Below are 12716 nucleotides of genomic sequence, written 5' to 3' on the forward strand. Positions count from 1 at the left end.
TAAAATACGGCTTGAATATTTATAAATAGCAGTAAAACCAAAACAGTAACATGTGTCGGGGTTGCCAAATACATTTCAAATCCTCCCATATCTTATATCAGACTCTATGATCGGAGTTGTAATATATATCATGAAAATTCTTGATCCTGATTGGATAAAAGGTTGTTTGTTGATTTTCTCTAACAGCAGCTCTCACAGATTAACATCTACAATTACATTCACTCACGTTTCTAAATAAAAGCTAAACCTCAGGGACCTGCGTGGCGAAGCTTCCTCATTAATGGATTGTAATATATTTTGTTGTCGTGGATAGAGTGAAGTGTTTTTGTAACAAGTTTTATTTAATTTATTTATTTTTTGCTTTGAGACAAGGAATAGTTTGTTTACAACTGTTATAACGTATGTGACGTGATAATCACGTATTGATGATGTTCCACAACGTTGGACGTAACCCTAAATGGATAAACTGTACGGCGTGACGTTCTTCTATAAAGAAAAAATGCTAATCAAAATATCGTTTCAAGCTATCAAGGTTTCAAGCTATTGTGTCTCTAATTATTATAATGAAGCAGCAGTTTTCCTGAACATTTCTTTCAGATGACCTTGTATTATTATTATTATTATTATTATTATTATTATTATTATTTATTTATCGCCATAAATAAAGGTTATGTTCAAGAAGCTCATTAAGTGAAAAAATAGTCAGTTCCTTTCATCTAAAGTATATTTTATTTAGAAGAATAACAGACTAACAGACTTTAAATCAAAATATTTTTCCCTCATTAGGTTCGAAAGACAACTAAGAAGCCTGCGGTGATGGTATCTCCATTACGTCCCTGGGTTTTTCACTCCAATCCACAGCACACCGGCAGTGACCCAAAATCAAGACGGTTCCTCCAAAAGAATTTCGCCGGGATCAAATACGACTCTAAAGCGCCGGAAGACTCCGAACGATTTCCATAAATTCTGGAGCAACATGATTTCATCCTCTGCTTGCCTCATTGACCTCGGGTACAAATATACTGAAGGGGGCAGGAAATTGACTGGCTGTCATGAGGAAGTAATATAGTTTTACATGGTTACTATATTGCCTCCTCTTCTCAAACCAAGGTCGTATATGAAAAAGTCATTTACGTGGAGGAAGACTTTATGAGCAGGATGATCGCTCGACAGTAGTGTCTAAATGCACACTTGACCCAGGTCCCTTATTCGTGATGTTTTTGGGGGGTTTCTTTATTATGTTATTTTGCTCTGATATTCATGAACTGTGTGCTATTCGAAGAAATTTTGCTCCAACTAGGGCAGGAGAAAAACGAGCGAACGCTGACAGACGTCTCAGCTCGCAAAACGTCTGCTCAGGCGAGACTAATAAAAACCAGCGCGCTGTTACAATATTGCTTCACCATTTGCATTCGGAGCAGCAAGTGAGTCACAAAACTCCACTTAACACACACTTGGGGGCCACGTCCTGGCTTCCTGGTGCGTCACCAGCAACCTTGAGCACTTCTGATTGCAGAAGCATGTCTCACACTTGTCATATGATTACCGAGTCGAATAACACTTCGCACCTTCGACGTAAACACTTTCACCCTCCGTTCCATTAGTGCCACGCTCGGCTACAATGATCTGTTTATCACCATGATTAGCATGTGTTTGGAGTAGGGGTGGAGAGATGACTTGAGATAAATTAATATACACTCTCCGGACACTTTAATAGGAACACAGATTGTACACCTGCGGTGCAAAAAAATAAAAAAATAAAACATCCTGCAGATGCATCTCAAGAGCTTCGGTTCATTGTAGACATCAGAACGAGGGAAGATGTCTCTGTGGCTTCGGGTGCTAGACAGAAGACGGGGTGGTGGTTTGGGTGTTTCAGACAATGGTAATTTTCAGTATCTCCTGCCATGGGAAACTGTTTAGTGTTTAAAGCTTATTTAAATATATCACATGACTAAGTAAATCTCATGCTAATAAAAAAAGATAAGAGCTAGTTGTGGTTCTGCTATAAAGACAACCTCAAGAAGTGGACAAAATACGGAGGTACGATTCATTAGCATACTGTAGATCAGATCAGTGTGTTCTTTGTCAGTCACAAAATAGTATTAACGCTATTATAGACGCGATACTCTCTGTCATAAAGACTTCACCTCGGCTGATATAAAGCACCGAAACCGGAGGCTCCTTCCAAAATAAATAAATAAATGTAACTTTCTTTGAATTAGAATGTAAACATAATATAAACCTCTAATATGCAGCTGGAAGCGCTAGCAGATTTCATCGACCAATCAGATTTCAGAATTCGCCCACGGTATTCAACAGCTGTGGTATAAATAATGTTTTAATAATAATTAAACATTAATAACAACATTATTACTAAAATGGCGACTTGCTACTGTATGTAGCAATCCATTCAACCACTTAGGGCTTATTCAGTTATTAATCAGAAAGCGCATTATTCAGTAAGAACTATGAATTATTCAGGGGCTACAATGAAAATTACAGCAAAAACGAATGTAACAAGAGTGAGGAATGTAAGTCTGGACCCGCCATCAGTGGCCAATACGATGAATCATTAAATGATCTAATTGGTGATAATGTAATTATTGTAATAATGTAATGCCTATTGGAATCACTGTACACCCAGCCATCATCATCATCATCATCATCATAATCATCATCGAAAGCACTATATGAGTTTTCTAGGCACAAATAAAAGCGACGTATCAACCTGGCAAATTCGCTCCGAGGCCTGGCCTCACCAACCTGTCTAATGCGCAGTGTCTTATCTCTGAGCTTTTTGACTGTAGACTATCACTCACTCACTCTCTAACACACACACACACACACACACACACGGTTCTGCCTGCCAAGCCAGGACTCCACTCCTTAAGCCTCTCAATAGCTGGATAAGCGCTAGTCTGTAGAGGGTCAGCTCAGGGTGCAAGCCCCCCATTAGGTGATGCTCAGGGCTCCATTCATAGTCCTGCCCTTCCGCTGACCCCTTCAACAAAGGTCACGTGACAGAGAAGAGAAGAGTGTGGGAAAACAAGGGTAGACGCTGACATTCAATGGGTGGTTTTTTTTCCGATAGACTTATGCTGTGTTCGACGAAAATGTGTAACTCTGATTTAAAGAAAAAAAATCCTACTCGGTGCCCTCAGCATATGTCATATCAAAATGGCTGCTTATACCAAAAGTAGCACTTCTCTTTTAAATGAGATTAGAGAGAGAGAGAGAAAGAGAGAGAGATTATGCAACAGTGTAATACCTAGTACCTAGTGTAAGTGAAGCTACATTCACTGTAGAAGGTTTTTGTTACAGTACGGAAAATTAGCAATGAACTAAGAAAGTCCTCGTTCACCTGCAGCTTATGATTCTGTGCTAAAAAATAAAAACAACTTTTACTCTCATGAACATGAACTTTTCTTTTACACGTTTCAATGTCATTTATACAGTTACATACAGTTAAAATAGCTAGCTAAAAGTTGCTCCATTATAAGAATCACAATTTCTTAAGCTAGGTGCTAGCTGCACAGTAGTTGGCTAGTACCTAGCTTACTAACCTAGCTAACTAACCGACCAACTACAAACAGTATGAGACAAAGTGAATGGTATTGGTGGATGATGTCAGGTTTATCAAAGTTTCGCCTTGAAAATTACCGCATTTTTAAAAAAAAAAATCTTTGCTATCAAATGCTAGCGTGACTAATGAAACCCTATTCATGTCATTAAATTATGTAATTAGTCATATAACCTGTAGGTTCAGAAATTCAAGAAGTATGAGCTTATTAAGCAGAGTTAGGTAGAGTTTGTACTTTTTCTGACGACTTATTTTTTTATATAGTTGAAGAAAGCCGACCCTCGCTAGTTTATCTTTATAGAGATTTTCTGTAAGATCAAGGTTGGACAAAGTCGGACAAAGTTGGACAAAGTCGTGTTGAAACTCTACTGTAGGATTATTACTCTTACATTACATTATGAATCTAATACCCACATCTCCTGAAATATTTTGACAAGCGAGACAAGCCTGGCACGACGGCAGCCCGGGCTAATAAGTGACGGCACACACACACACACACACAAAGGCTGAAAGGCATGACTTAAGGCTTCACATCATCTTTCGCTCCAATGGGATTATTACAGAGAGACATTATCTGCCTTTTATTCTGCCACTGTCAACAATCGATGAATCTGGCACGGAGAGACAGGAAAAGGGGGTGTACTGTAAAGATTATTGGACTTAACCTTGTCCTGTCATTTACTCAATACAGCTGAGCGACACAGCTGTGTGTTGCATGCATGTCTGTAAACTGCGATAAACATAAATATATCCAAGCAATTTTCTCTCTGGGAATGAAATGTAGACCGCTCTGAACCAGAGATGAGGACTCGAAAGGCTTGAGATGCACTTGAATCGCTCATTGATCGACTAGCGATTTGACTCGATTCGACTCGAGCTGAATGAGCTCCAGAATTCTGAATACTTGCAGCAGGCAGCAGGTAGAAAGAGCCAGACTTTACTGCTGCTTCCTGCCAAGGACTCAGACACTGGATTCTCTCACTGACCTAGCCATTTACTCTCTCGAGAAAGAGAGAAGACGAGCACGCCCCTTCTCCGTCCTACCTCGCCAGGAACAGAAGCAGAACCCGTGCTCAACCTGCCGTGGCTGAAAGTCTACTGTGTAGAGAGAGGGGTGTGTTTTTCTACTGTGCAGAAGCCACCCACCTCACTGCACAATTTCCAACACGCCCACAAACGTTAGACACTCTGCTAAGGGGAAAGTGAATGATAGATGAGCCTCATGGTAATCCGGTGAGTCACCAAATATCCTCTCTTCTATAAACATTTTAGATTTAAAGTGCTGTTATATTGCCCGGACACTTGTTTTGGTAGATTAGTGGTTAAAGTGTTGGACTAGGTTATGAGTCCAAATCCCAGGTCCACCAAGCTGCCAGTGCTCTATCTTAAGCAAGGCCCTCAATTGCTCAGTTGTATAAAATAAGATAAAATGTAAATTGCTCTGGATAAGGGTGTCCGCCAAATGCCAAAAAAGGTAACTGGTATGTTTTCAAAGGACTCGTCTGGACAAGAGTCAAAAGTCTGCCTCAAGAGCTCCAATCCCACACATTGCCTATGGCTCTTCAACCCTTGAATGCTCAGACCAGCAGGGGTCTTGTTGAGTCTGGAGACAGTGTCCTATGTCAGAAGAACATCACATTTGTGGTTCCAGCTTCACCCAAGTACCCAGTTGTTTCACTAAAGTTCCACTGGCCACAAAATGACTTGTTGGCTAAATCACAGAGGAGCTCAAGGAACTTGAAACACTGTATGAATCGCTACTTTGACACAACCACTGATATTAAACACAGGGGCAGTGGTGGTTTGAGTGGTTAAGGCTTTGGGTTGTTGATCAGAGGATGAAGGTTAAAGCCCCAGCACCACCAAGCTCCACTGTTGGAGCAATGACCTTAACCCTTACTGCTCCAGGGGCACGGTATCATAGCTGACCCTGTGCTCTGACCCCAACTTCCTCAGCTGGGATACGTGAAGAAAAGAAATCCACTGTGCTGTAATGAAGCAATAATGAAGGCCCTCAGTTCTTCTTCTTCTTTTTCTAAACAACTGGAAACAACAACACTTTATAGGCAGAAATATGTGGACACCTCTCAAAAATCTAGTGGAAAACCTTCTCAGAAGAGTGAAGCTTGTTATAACAGCAGAGTTGGGACTAAATCTGTGGTAGGGATCTGCTAGTTTTGAGGTTAGGTCATTGCACTACTGATTGGATGGTTGTAAGTTTGAATCCCAGTTCCACCAAGCTGCCACTGCTGGGCCCCTGAGCAAAGCCCTTAACCCTCAGTTGTATAAAATGAGACAAAAATGTAAGTCGCTCTGGATAAGGCTGCCTGCCAAATGTAAATCTGGAAAAGGATGATCAACAAGCACATATGGGTGTGATTAGTCAGGTGTCCACATATATTTAGCCATATAGTGTTCCTCCAAGTATTTAGTAAAGCCAAGCTATATGCACTTCCCCTACCAGAAATACCCCTTTGCAGACTCTTAAAGCATCACCAAGGTAACCTGTTATCTTTAACTGCCGAGAAAGTATCGCTCATCCCTCACGTTTCATTCCCTGTTGAAAACCTTGGTTCCTAGTTCTTTAAATGAATGATCACCAGCAACCATTCCATCACCATGTCTAGATTTAGAAGGACAATTCAGATGTATAGCTTTCAACCGAGGACCTTGTCAAGGATACAGGAAACTACTGCACCATTGCATCAAACCACTGAAGATCCTTCAACAAATCAATGAGGTGACCTACAACCTCGAGACAGATCGAGATCTTATGCTCCTGTTCAAAACCTTGGTTCCTACTACTTGAGATGAAGGATCATCTCAGGGAATTTTGAATGCAGGAAGGTAGGAAGTGCTGATCACCTGGTAGAGAGTGGATGCTGGCTTGGGTAACACGTAACATATGCAAACGGGCATTTTTAACAATTATACGGAAAATAATTTGTGAAAAAAATTCTAATCTAATAATTTCTAATCTAAAAATCTAATAATTCTGTTGCTTCCACCCTTCCCCACTCCAAAATCCATTGCCTTGGTCAATAGTTGTGAGATCCCCAGTGAGCCATGAGATAATGCAAATGGCTCTATAAATAGTGTAGATTCAGCTGATCCTACTTTCAATGAAACACTCAGGGAGTCGCACACCCATGCAAAATCAAAGTCTCTCTCTCTCTCTCTCTTTTAGTCTCTCTCTCTCTCTCTCTAGCATCTGTGTGTCTCCCTATGGTCCTGCAAATCCTGGGGAAGAGCATCTGGAAAATGATACGGCTCTACTTTTATCTCAAGAGTCCATTTCGAAGGTTATACGGGCCCGTCGTAAAAGCCGCATGCATTATTAGCATCATCCTAGCCATAATATGTGTAATAATAGAAATTAGGCCACTCCTGCAACATCCGTTTAGGGGCTCTGATGAGACGAGGCAGAAAGTAGTGTGCGTCAGCAGTTAGTGTGTTCTTGAAAACCTCTGTCCTTAACACAAACACTGTGAAAACTATAAAGACCGTTGTCAAGTAATGAAGAGCCAGAGCATACAAACTCACCACACACACACACACAGAATCTAGTGCACTATTCCTTCCGCAGCCTCACCTTCGAGCTCATGGTGTATGATGTCACTCAAGTTGGGTTCGTCGCCCCACCAGAAGATCCAGAGCTCCTTGGCGTCCGGTTTGAGTTTGCGTCGCCAAACACACAGCAGGTTGGCCTGTACGCAGCGTGTAAAGCTGCACAGCACTGGGTCGTCCTGTGCCGGAGCTGAGATCACGGGTCCGTATTCGCCGCCGCCGCGGAAGTTGTAGCAGCGCCATTTGATGCCCGTCAACTCCGCCTACCAGAAACCAAGAGAAAGAAGCTTCAAATACATGTAGAAGTTTCACATTACAGCACCATGTAGAAGCATACATTTTGTAGCCATCATTTTTTACAGCTTGTTGTTTTGTTTTCTTACTGCACTAGTGTAAACGTTTCCAATGCCTTGTCATGAATAAGATGCCATTTTGGCATTAGTTGGTTTTAGGATGTAAATAGAAACGAGATAAGATGATAGAAGAAAAAAATGGTGTCTAAATTAAAAGCTGTATCAATAAAACCAAATCTGAAATTTATAATTAAGTCATTTTACTTTTCCAATATTTTCATCTATTGCTAACGTCTAAACCGCACAAAAAAATTCAAAGTATTACAGATTAATATAACGGTAACTGCTTTTTCCCCATGTGACCTATCCTACAGTCATATTATGAGTAAGACACTTCCTTTCTGTTACTCCAGCAGTTTACGGATGACTACTTTAAGCTTTACTCGAGACATCATTTGCTTTAAATACCAGTAATATCTTTAAGTTTAATTTTTGTTTTTGGCTACTTTTGTGTTAAGCTGGTGTTAATGACTATTAAACAACACTCTCTGTTACTGAAATTTGCAGCGGCAGACAAGAGATGCAGTGAAGAGCTCCTTGGCAAAGATTCTCCAGATAATTCACAAGTATCTATTAATGGTGTGTTTATGACCCTCGTTTTCCTGGGTAGTCATTTCCTAAAAATTACTGTTGCTGTATAAATGCTATAAAGATTTGCATATGCGGTGGAAACAATAGTTTTCTTCGATGAAACAGTAGTGTTAGGAACAGGAACAGGAAGAAGGAAAAGCAAAGGCTGAAAGAGTTGAAATCTGGAACAGACAGTTTTAAGGAGTGAGGAATAAGTAGTGAGAAGTGAGAGGAGGAGAAGACGGAGACAGGGGTGGGAGAGAGAATGAGCGAAATCCTGTCAGAGTGAATCACTCGCTATTTGACGTCTCCTTCGCACGGCTTGATGGAAAGCCGTATGGTAGTCCCATGCCGCAGCCGGGCTCTGTCAAACACGGGCTGACACTCGGCCTATTGATGAGCAGTCAAAAGAGCAGCACGCAGACGATGTTCAAATAGAGATATCGCTGTGTTTTGTGGAAAACAGGAGAAAAAAAAATAAAAAAGGCAAAACGTCGTCGTTTCTGAGACAAGGACACAGATTTGGGGTTGTAGATACGGAAGAGAGCTAAATAGAGGACAGGAAGAAGAAATCATACTATTACTTCATTAAATAAGACTCTTTCTGAATGTCTGTCTATGATGTGATTAGAATTAGACCTCATGCTAGACCCCAAAGCACAATCCTGATCGAGTCAGCTATCTTACTGAATAGGGACATTGTTTTTTAGCCTCCCTTTTAACATCATTGGCATAAATCACTAATAAAAGCATCCGTATTATCATCTGAGTAAGACCTAGCGGGATCAAGTAACACGCTAGTCGTTACACAGGATTTAAACCCAGCAGTAGCAATGATTAAAATCCCTCAGTGTAAATAAACACAGACTTCATCCGGAAGGTTCGACTTTTTGTCTGTGAACGAGTTTTTTAGCAGCACTTGCGAAATACAGCGTGACACGGCTAACGCCAGCAGCTCACGGCTCCACAGAATACGCCTGGATGATTCCTTGGGAAAGGAATTGAAATTGTATATGTTAGGATATGTATACGTTCTGATATTAATGAAAAGAAAAACCAATCAAAAGGAGGCATGGTTATGATTTTACAATGAAGTTTCATGTTCGTTTATTCAAAGTGGCCTTCCCTGTTCGCTAGATATGCTAAATACACGGGTTGTAATTGAGCTATAGACAATCCATATTGTCAACAGACCACCGTTTGAGATTCAGCTACACAAAAAGAAAATTTTTCTCTACAAATATACAGATAAGAGCGATAAAATAATGTAATTTCGGTGAGCTAAGAGTACAGTTGATTCAAAAAAAGGTTTATTTTAAATTAATAAGAGTGAACCTAGCACAATGCTATTCACCCTGGTCAGTCCAACAAATAAAGCATTCAAAACGAGGAAGTCGAAAAGTAAAGGAAACACAACACTTCTTGGCAGCGGCGTCCTGGAATCCCGCCACGCTGGCCTTTAAACCCCAAACTTCATTCAAGCTACATGAGCGCTGCTGCTGCTGCTGCTGGATCGCAACCCGGCCACACGTGTTACAGAGGGTGCTGTGAAATTTATTTTAAAGGTTTGCGAACGTGTGTGTGTGCATATATATATATATATACTAGGCACACTCAAAGCCTTTCATATCAGGATCTGCCAACATGTATGTGAGAACTCCAGGCCTGAGATGTAACATGTTACAGCTGCTTAGTTTCCCTGTTTGTGTGTGTGTGCAAGAGGGAAAGAAAATAAGAGAGAGAGAAAAAGCAAGACTGTCAAATATATATACACATACACACAGATCCTAGCTTTAATCACAGAGAGAGCATGGCGGAGATGTAAACACCGGCGTGTCGGCACCCAGGAACAGCCCCGAGGTTGAGAACGAGGCCGTAGGGAACGTCACGGAGCTGATAACGCAGAGCAGACTTTCAAAACCAAGAAAAACTAACATCAGATATCAACCTGTGACACAACACGACAGCTTTTGCCGTGAAATGTCATCAAGTATGATATCCTGTTGTTTCAGTAAGAAGTGACGAACGCAAGTCTGGACCAAGAGTTCAACATGTCCCAAGAGATCAACTCTCATTCTTGCTTTGGGGTAAATCTTTGTCCCTAAAACCTCCATTCATAACTCCACTTGCCTTTTATTTTATTGCCTATTATTGTGTCAAACTCGATCTCTGCCCAGGGTTATTTTTTTAAGTCCCAGACATATAATTCACACTACGGTGCTGTTGAAATCCCAAATCTGATTGATCAGAGGACGTTTTCTCTAACAGCAGCTCTGACAATAGTGCTGGCTGTAATTTTGACGAGGTTTATAATAAATATTTGGAGTTGTCTACCTGTAACGGCGTTCCCTGTCGTGTTTTAGTGCTTATCGGTACAATAGTTTAAGCTCACAGGATATAATAATATCAGAGAATATAAATATGACCTATGAGACACTCCACAGTATTGTATATTATGTTATATTATTACAGGTAACTCGTGTTTTTTATCAACTGGCATAAAAAAAGTTATTTATCTTTTATTTAAGAAGGCGATATTGTTCAAGATATGTATCAGAAATTTTGTTCCTTGTTGCTGTAAATACACCCTGATTCATATTCCAGGGTCGTTTCTTTCAACTTTAAACAGTTTGCGTTTTCCAGTAAGGGCAGATTAAGCTTTGTGTCATAATTCTGATGTACAGTGTCTACATGCCTGTCAAAGCTTCCCTATAAAGAAATCATCGGCTTATCTCTGCGAAAGAAAGCTGCACTGAGTCTCCCTTCTCGGCTCTTGTGCTTTCCATCAACATGCCCCCCCCATCTCTGTAGCTGTTGATTCTGGGAGGATAAGGCTAGTTGTACATGTCGCTGTTGTACACAGAGATCCTTGTATTCTGAACAGGCTCAGTAATGACACACTACAGGCTGTTTCAACATTATCTTTCATACTTTTCCAAGGTCAATATAAAAAATGAGACAGCAGAGCCTGAATTTGGCACAGCAGCCGCTAGCTCTTGAGACCTTTGTAACAGAGCTGCCGAGCCTTAAAGGCCACTCAGCTGTAAAGCTGCACAACTCTATAGTTCTCTCTTTGCTATATCCCTCTTTGTTTACATCCCGAAACATCCTAAAGGTGCACAGCCTTAAAGATGGACAGACATGGAGGCCTTTATAATAGAGCTGCACAGCCCTAAAGGGTTACATAACTTTGTATTAAAGGGTGTCCGGTCATATAGGCCTCTTCTTACTAGATGTGCACATCCGTAAAGGTCCCTCTTTGCTAGAAGTGTACAATCCCTCATTACTACAACCAGCAACATAGAGGCATTTGTAATAGAGTTACAGAGTCATAAATTCCCTTTTTACTAAAGTTACACAACTCTTAAGGTCCCTCTTCAACAGATGTATACAGCCCTAAAGGTCTCTCTTCACTAGCTGTACACAGCCCTAATTGTCCCACTTCACTAGATCTATACAACCCTGAAGGTATCTCTTCACTAGATCTATACAGCCCTAAAGGTCTCTCTTCACTAGATGTACACAGCCCTAATTGTCCCGCTTCACTAGATCTATACAGCCCTAAAGCGCTCACTTCATCAGACGTATACAGCCCTAAAGGTCCCTCTTCATAAGATGCACACAGCCCTCTCTTCACTAGATCTATAGAGCCTTAAAGGTCCATCTTAGCAAGATCTATACAGCCCTAAAGGTTTTCACAAGATGCACGCAGCCCTAGAGGTCTCTCTTCACAAGATGTATACAGCCCAAAAAGTCTCTCTTCACAGCCCTAAAGGTGCCTCTGTACAGCAGCAAGAAACCCTAAAGATCCTTTACTATGGCAGTCAACAGCCCAAAAGGCCACTTTGTAATAGAGCATCAGGGTCCTAAAGGCCATTCTTGTACAACTGTACATCCATTCTTGCCCTATTTTAGTAGAGATGTACAGCCCTAAAGGCCCCTTTTTGACTAGAGATGCACAGCCCTAAAGGTCCCTCCTCTCTGCAGCTGATAGTCCTAAAGGCATCTGTTTTGAAATAGAGCACCCAAAATCCATTCTGTATTAATCCTGTACAGCCCAATAGGTACAATTTTAGACAGCCCTTAAGGCGCCTTTTACCTAGAGGCATAAAGCCCTAAATCTTTAACAGAAATACATAGCCCGAATGGCATCTCTTTCCTGAGTTACACAGCCCTAAAGGTAACTGTCTTAAGCAGACATTAGCTGTAAAAGCCTGTATAAGCTGTCTACAGCAGCCGACAGACCTACAGCTCACTTTGTAATAGCGTCCTAACGGTCACTTTTTAGTGAACACGTATAGCCCTAAAGGCAACCTTTTACCTTTTAGATGCACAGCTAGCTCCTATTTACGACAGGTACAAACCGTAAATGCTGCTATCTAGCTATAGCCACAAGCACCCCCAAAGGTTCCTCTTTACAACAGCCAGATGCCCTAAAGACAAGACTGTAACAGAGCCGCAGAGCCCTAAAGACCACTCTGTAGTAGAGCCTCACAGCCCTAAACGCTCTTTCTAATCTAGCGGCACAATCCTAAAGGCCACTCTTATCTGCGATACAGCCCTAAAGGCTCCATTCCAAAGCTGCAAGCAGTTCTAAAGGCCACTCTCTTCTACAAGAGCACAAGACCAGTCACTAATGGAGC

At 41.2% G+C, this 12716-nt stretch overlaps 1 protein-coding gene across 4 annotated transcripts in view; it reads right to left on the bottom strand.

The window, feature by feature from the left end:
• The window catches only part of LOC131348434 (mediator of RNA polymerase II transcription subunit 13-like), a 90751-nt gene that overhangs the window by 65673 nt on the left and 12362 nt on the right, over positions 1-12716 (bottom strand). For all 4 annotated transcript variants that reach the window (XM_058383373.1, XM_058383371.1, XM_058383370.1 and 1 more), the window contains exon 2: positions 7176-7413. In XM_058383373.1, the coding sequence (XP_058239356.1) occupies positions 7176-7413 (238 nt within the window). The remainder of the gene's footprint in view (positions 1-7175; positions 7414-12716) is intronic.

This window comes from Hemibagrus wyckioides, linkage group LG28 (genome assembly GCF_019097595.1).
Source record: "Hemibagrus wyckioides isolate EC202008001 linkage group LG28, SWU_Hwy_1.0, whole genome shotgun sequence".
In the NCBI taxonomy this organism is placed as follows: Eukaryota; Metazoa; Chordata; class Actinopteri; order Siluriformes; family Bagridae; genus Hemibagrus; species Hemibagrus wyckioides.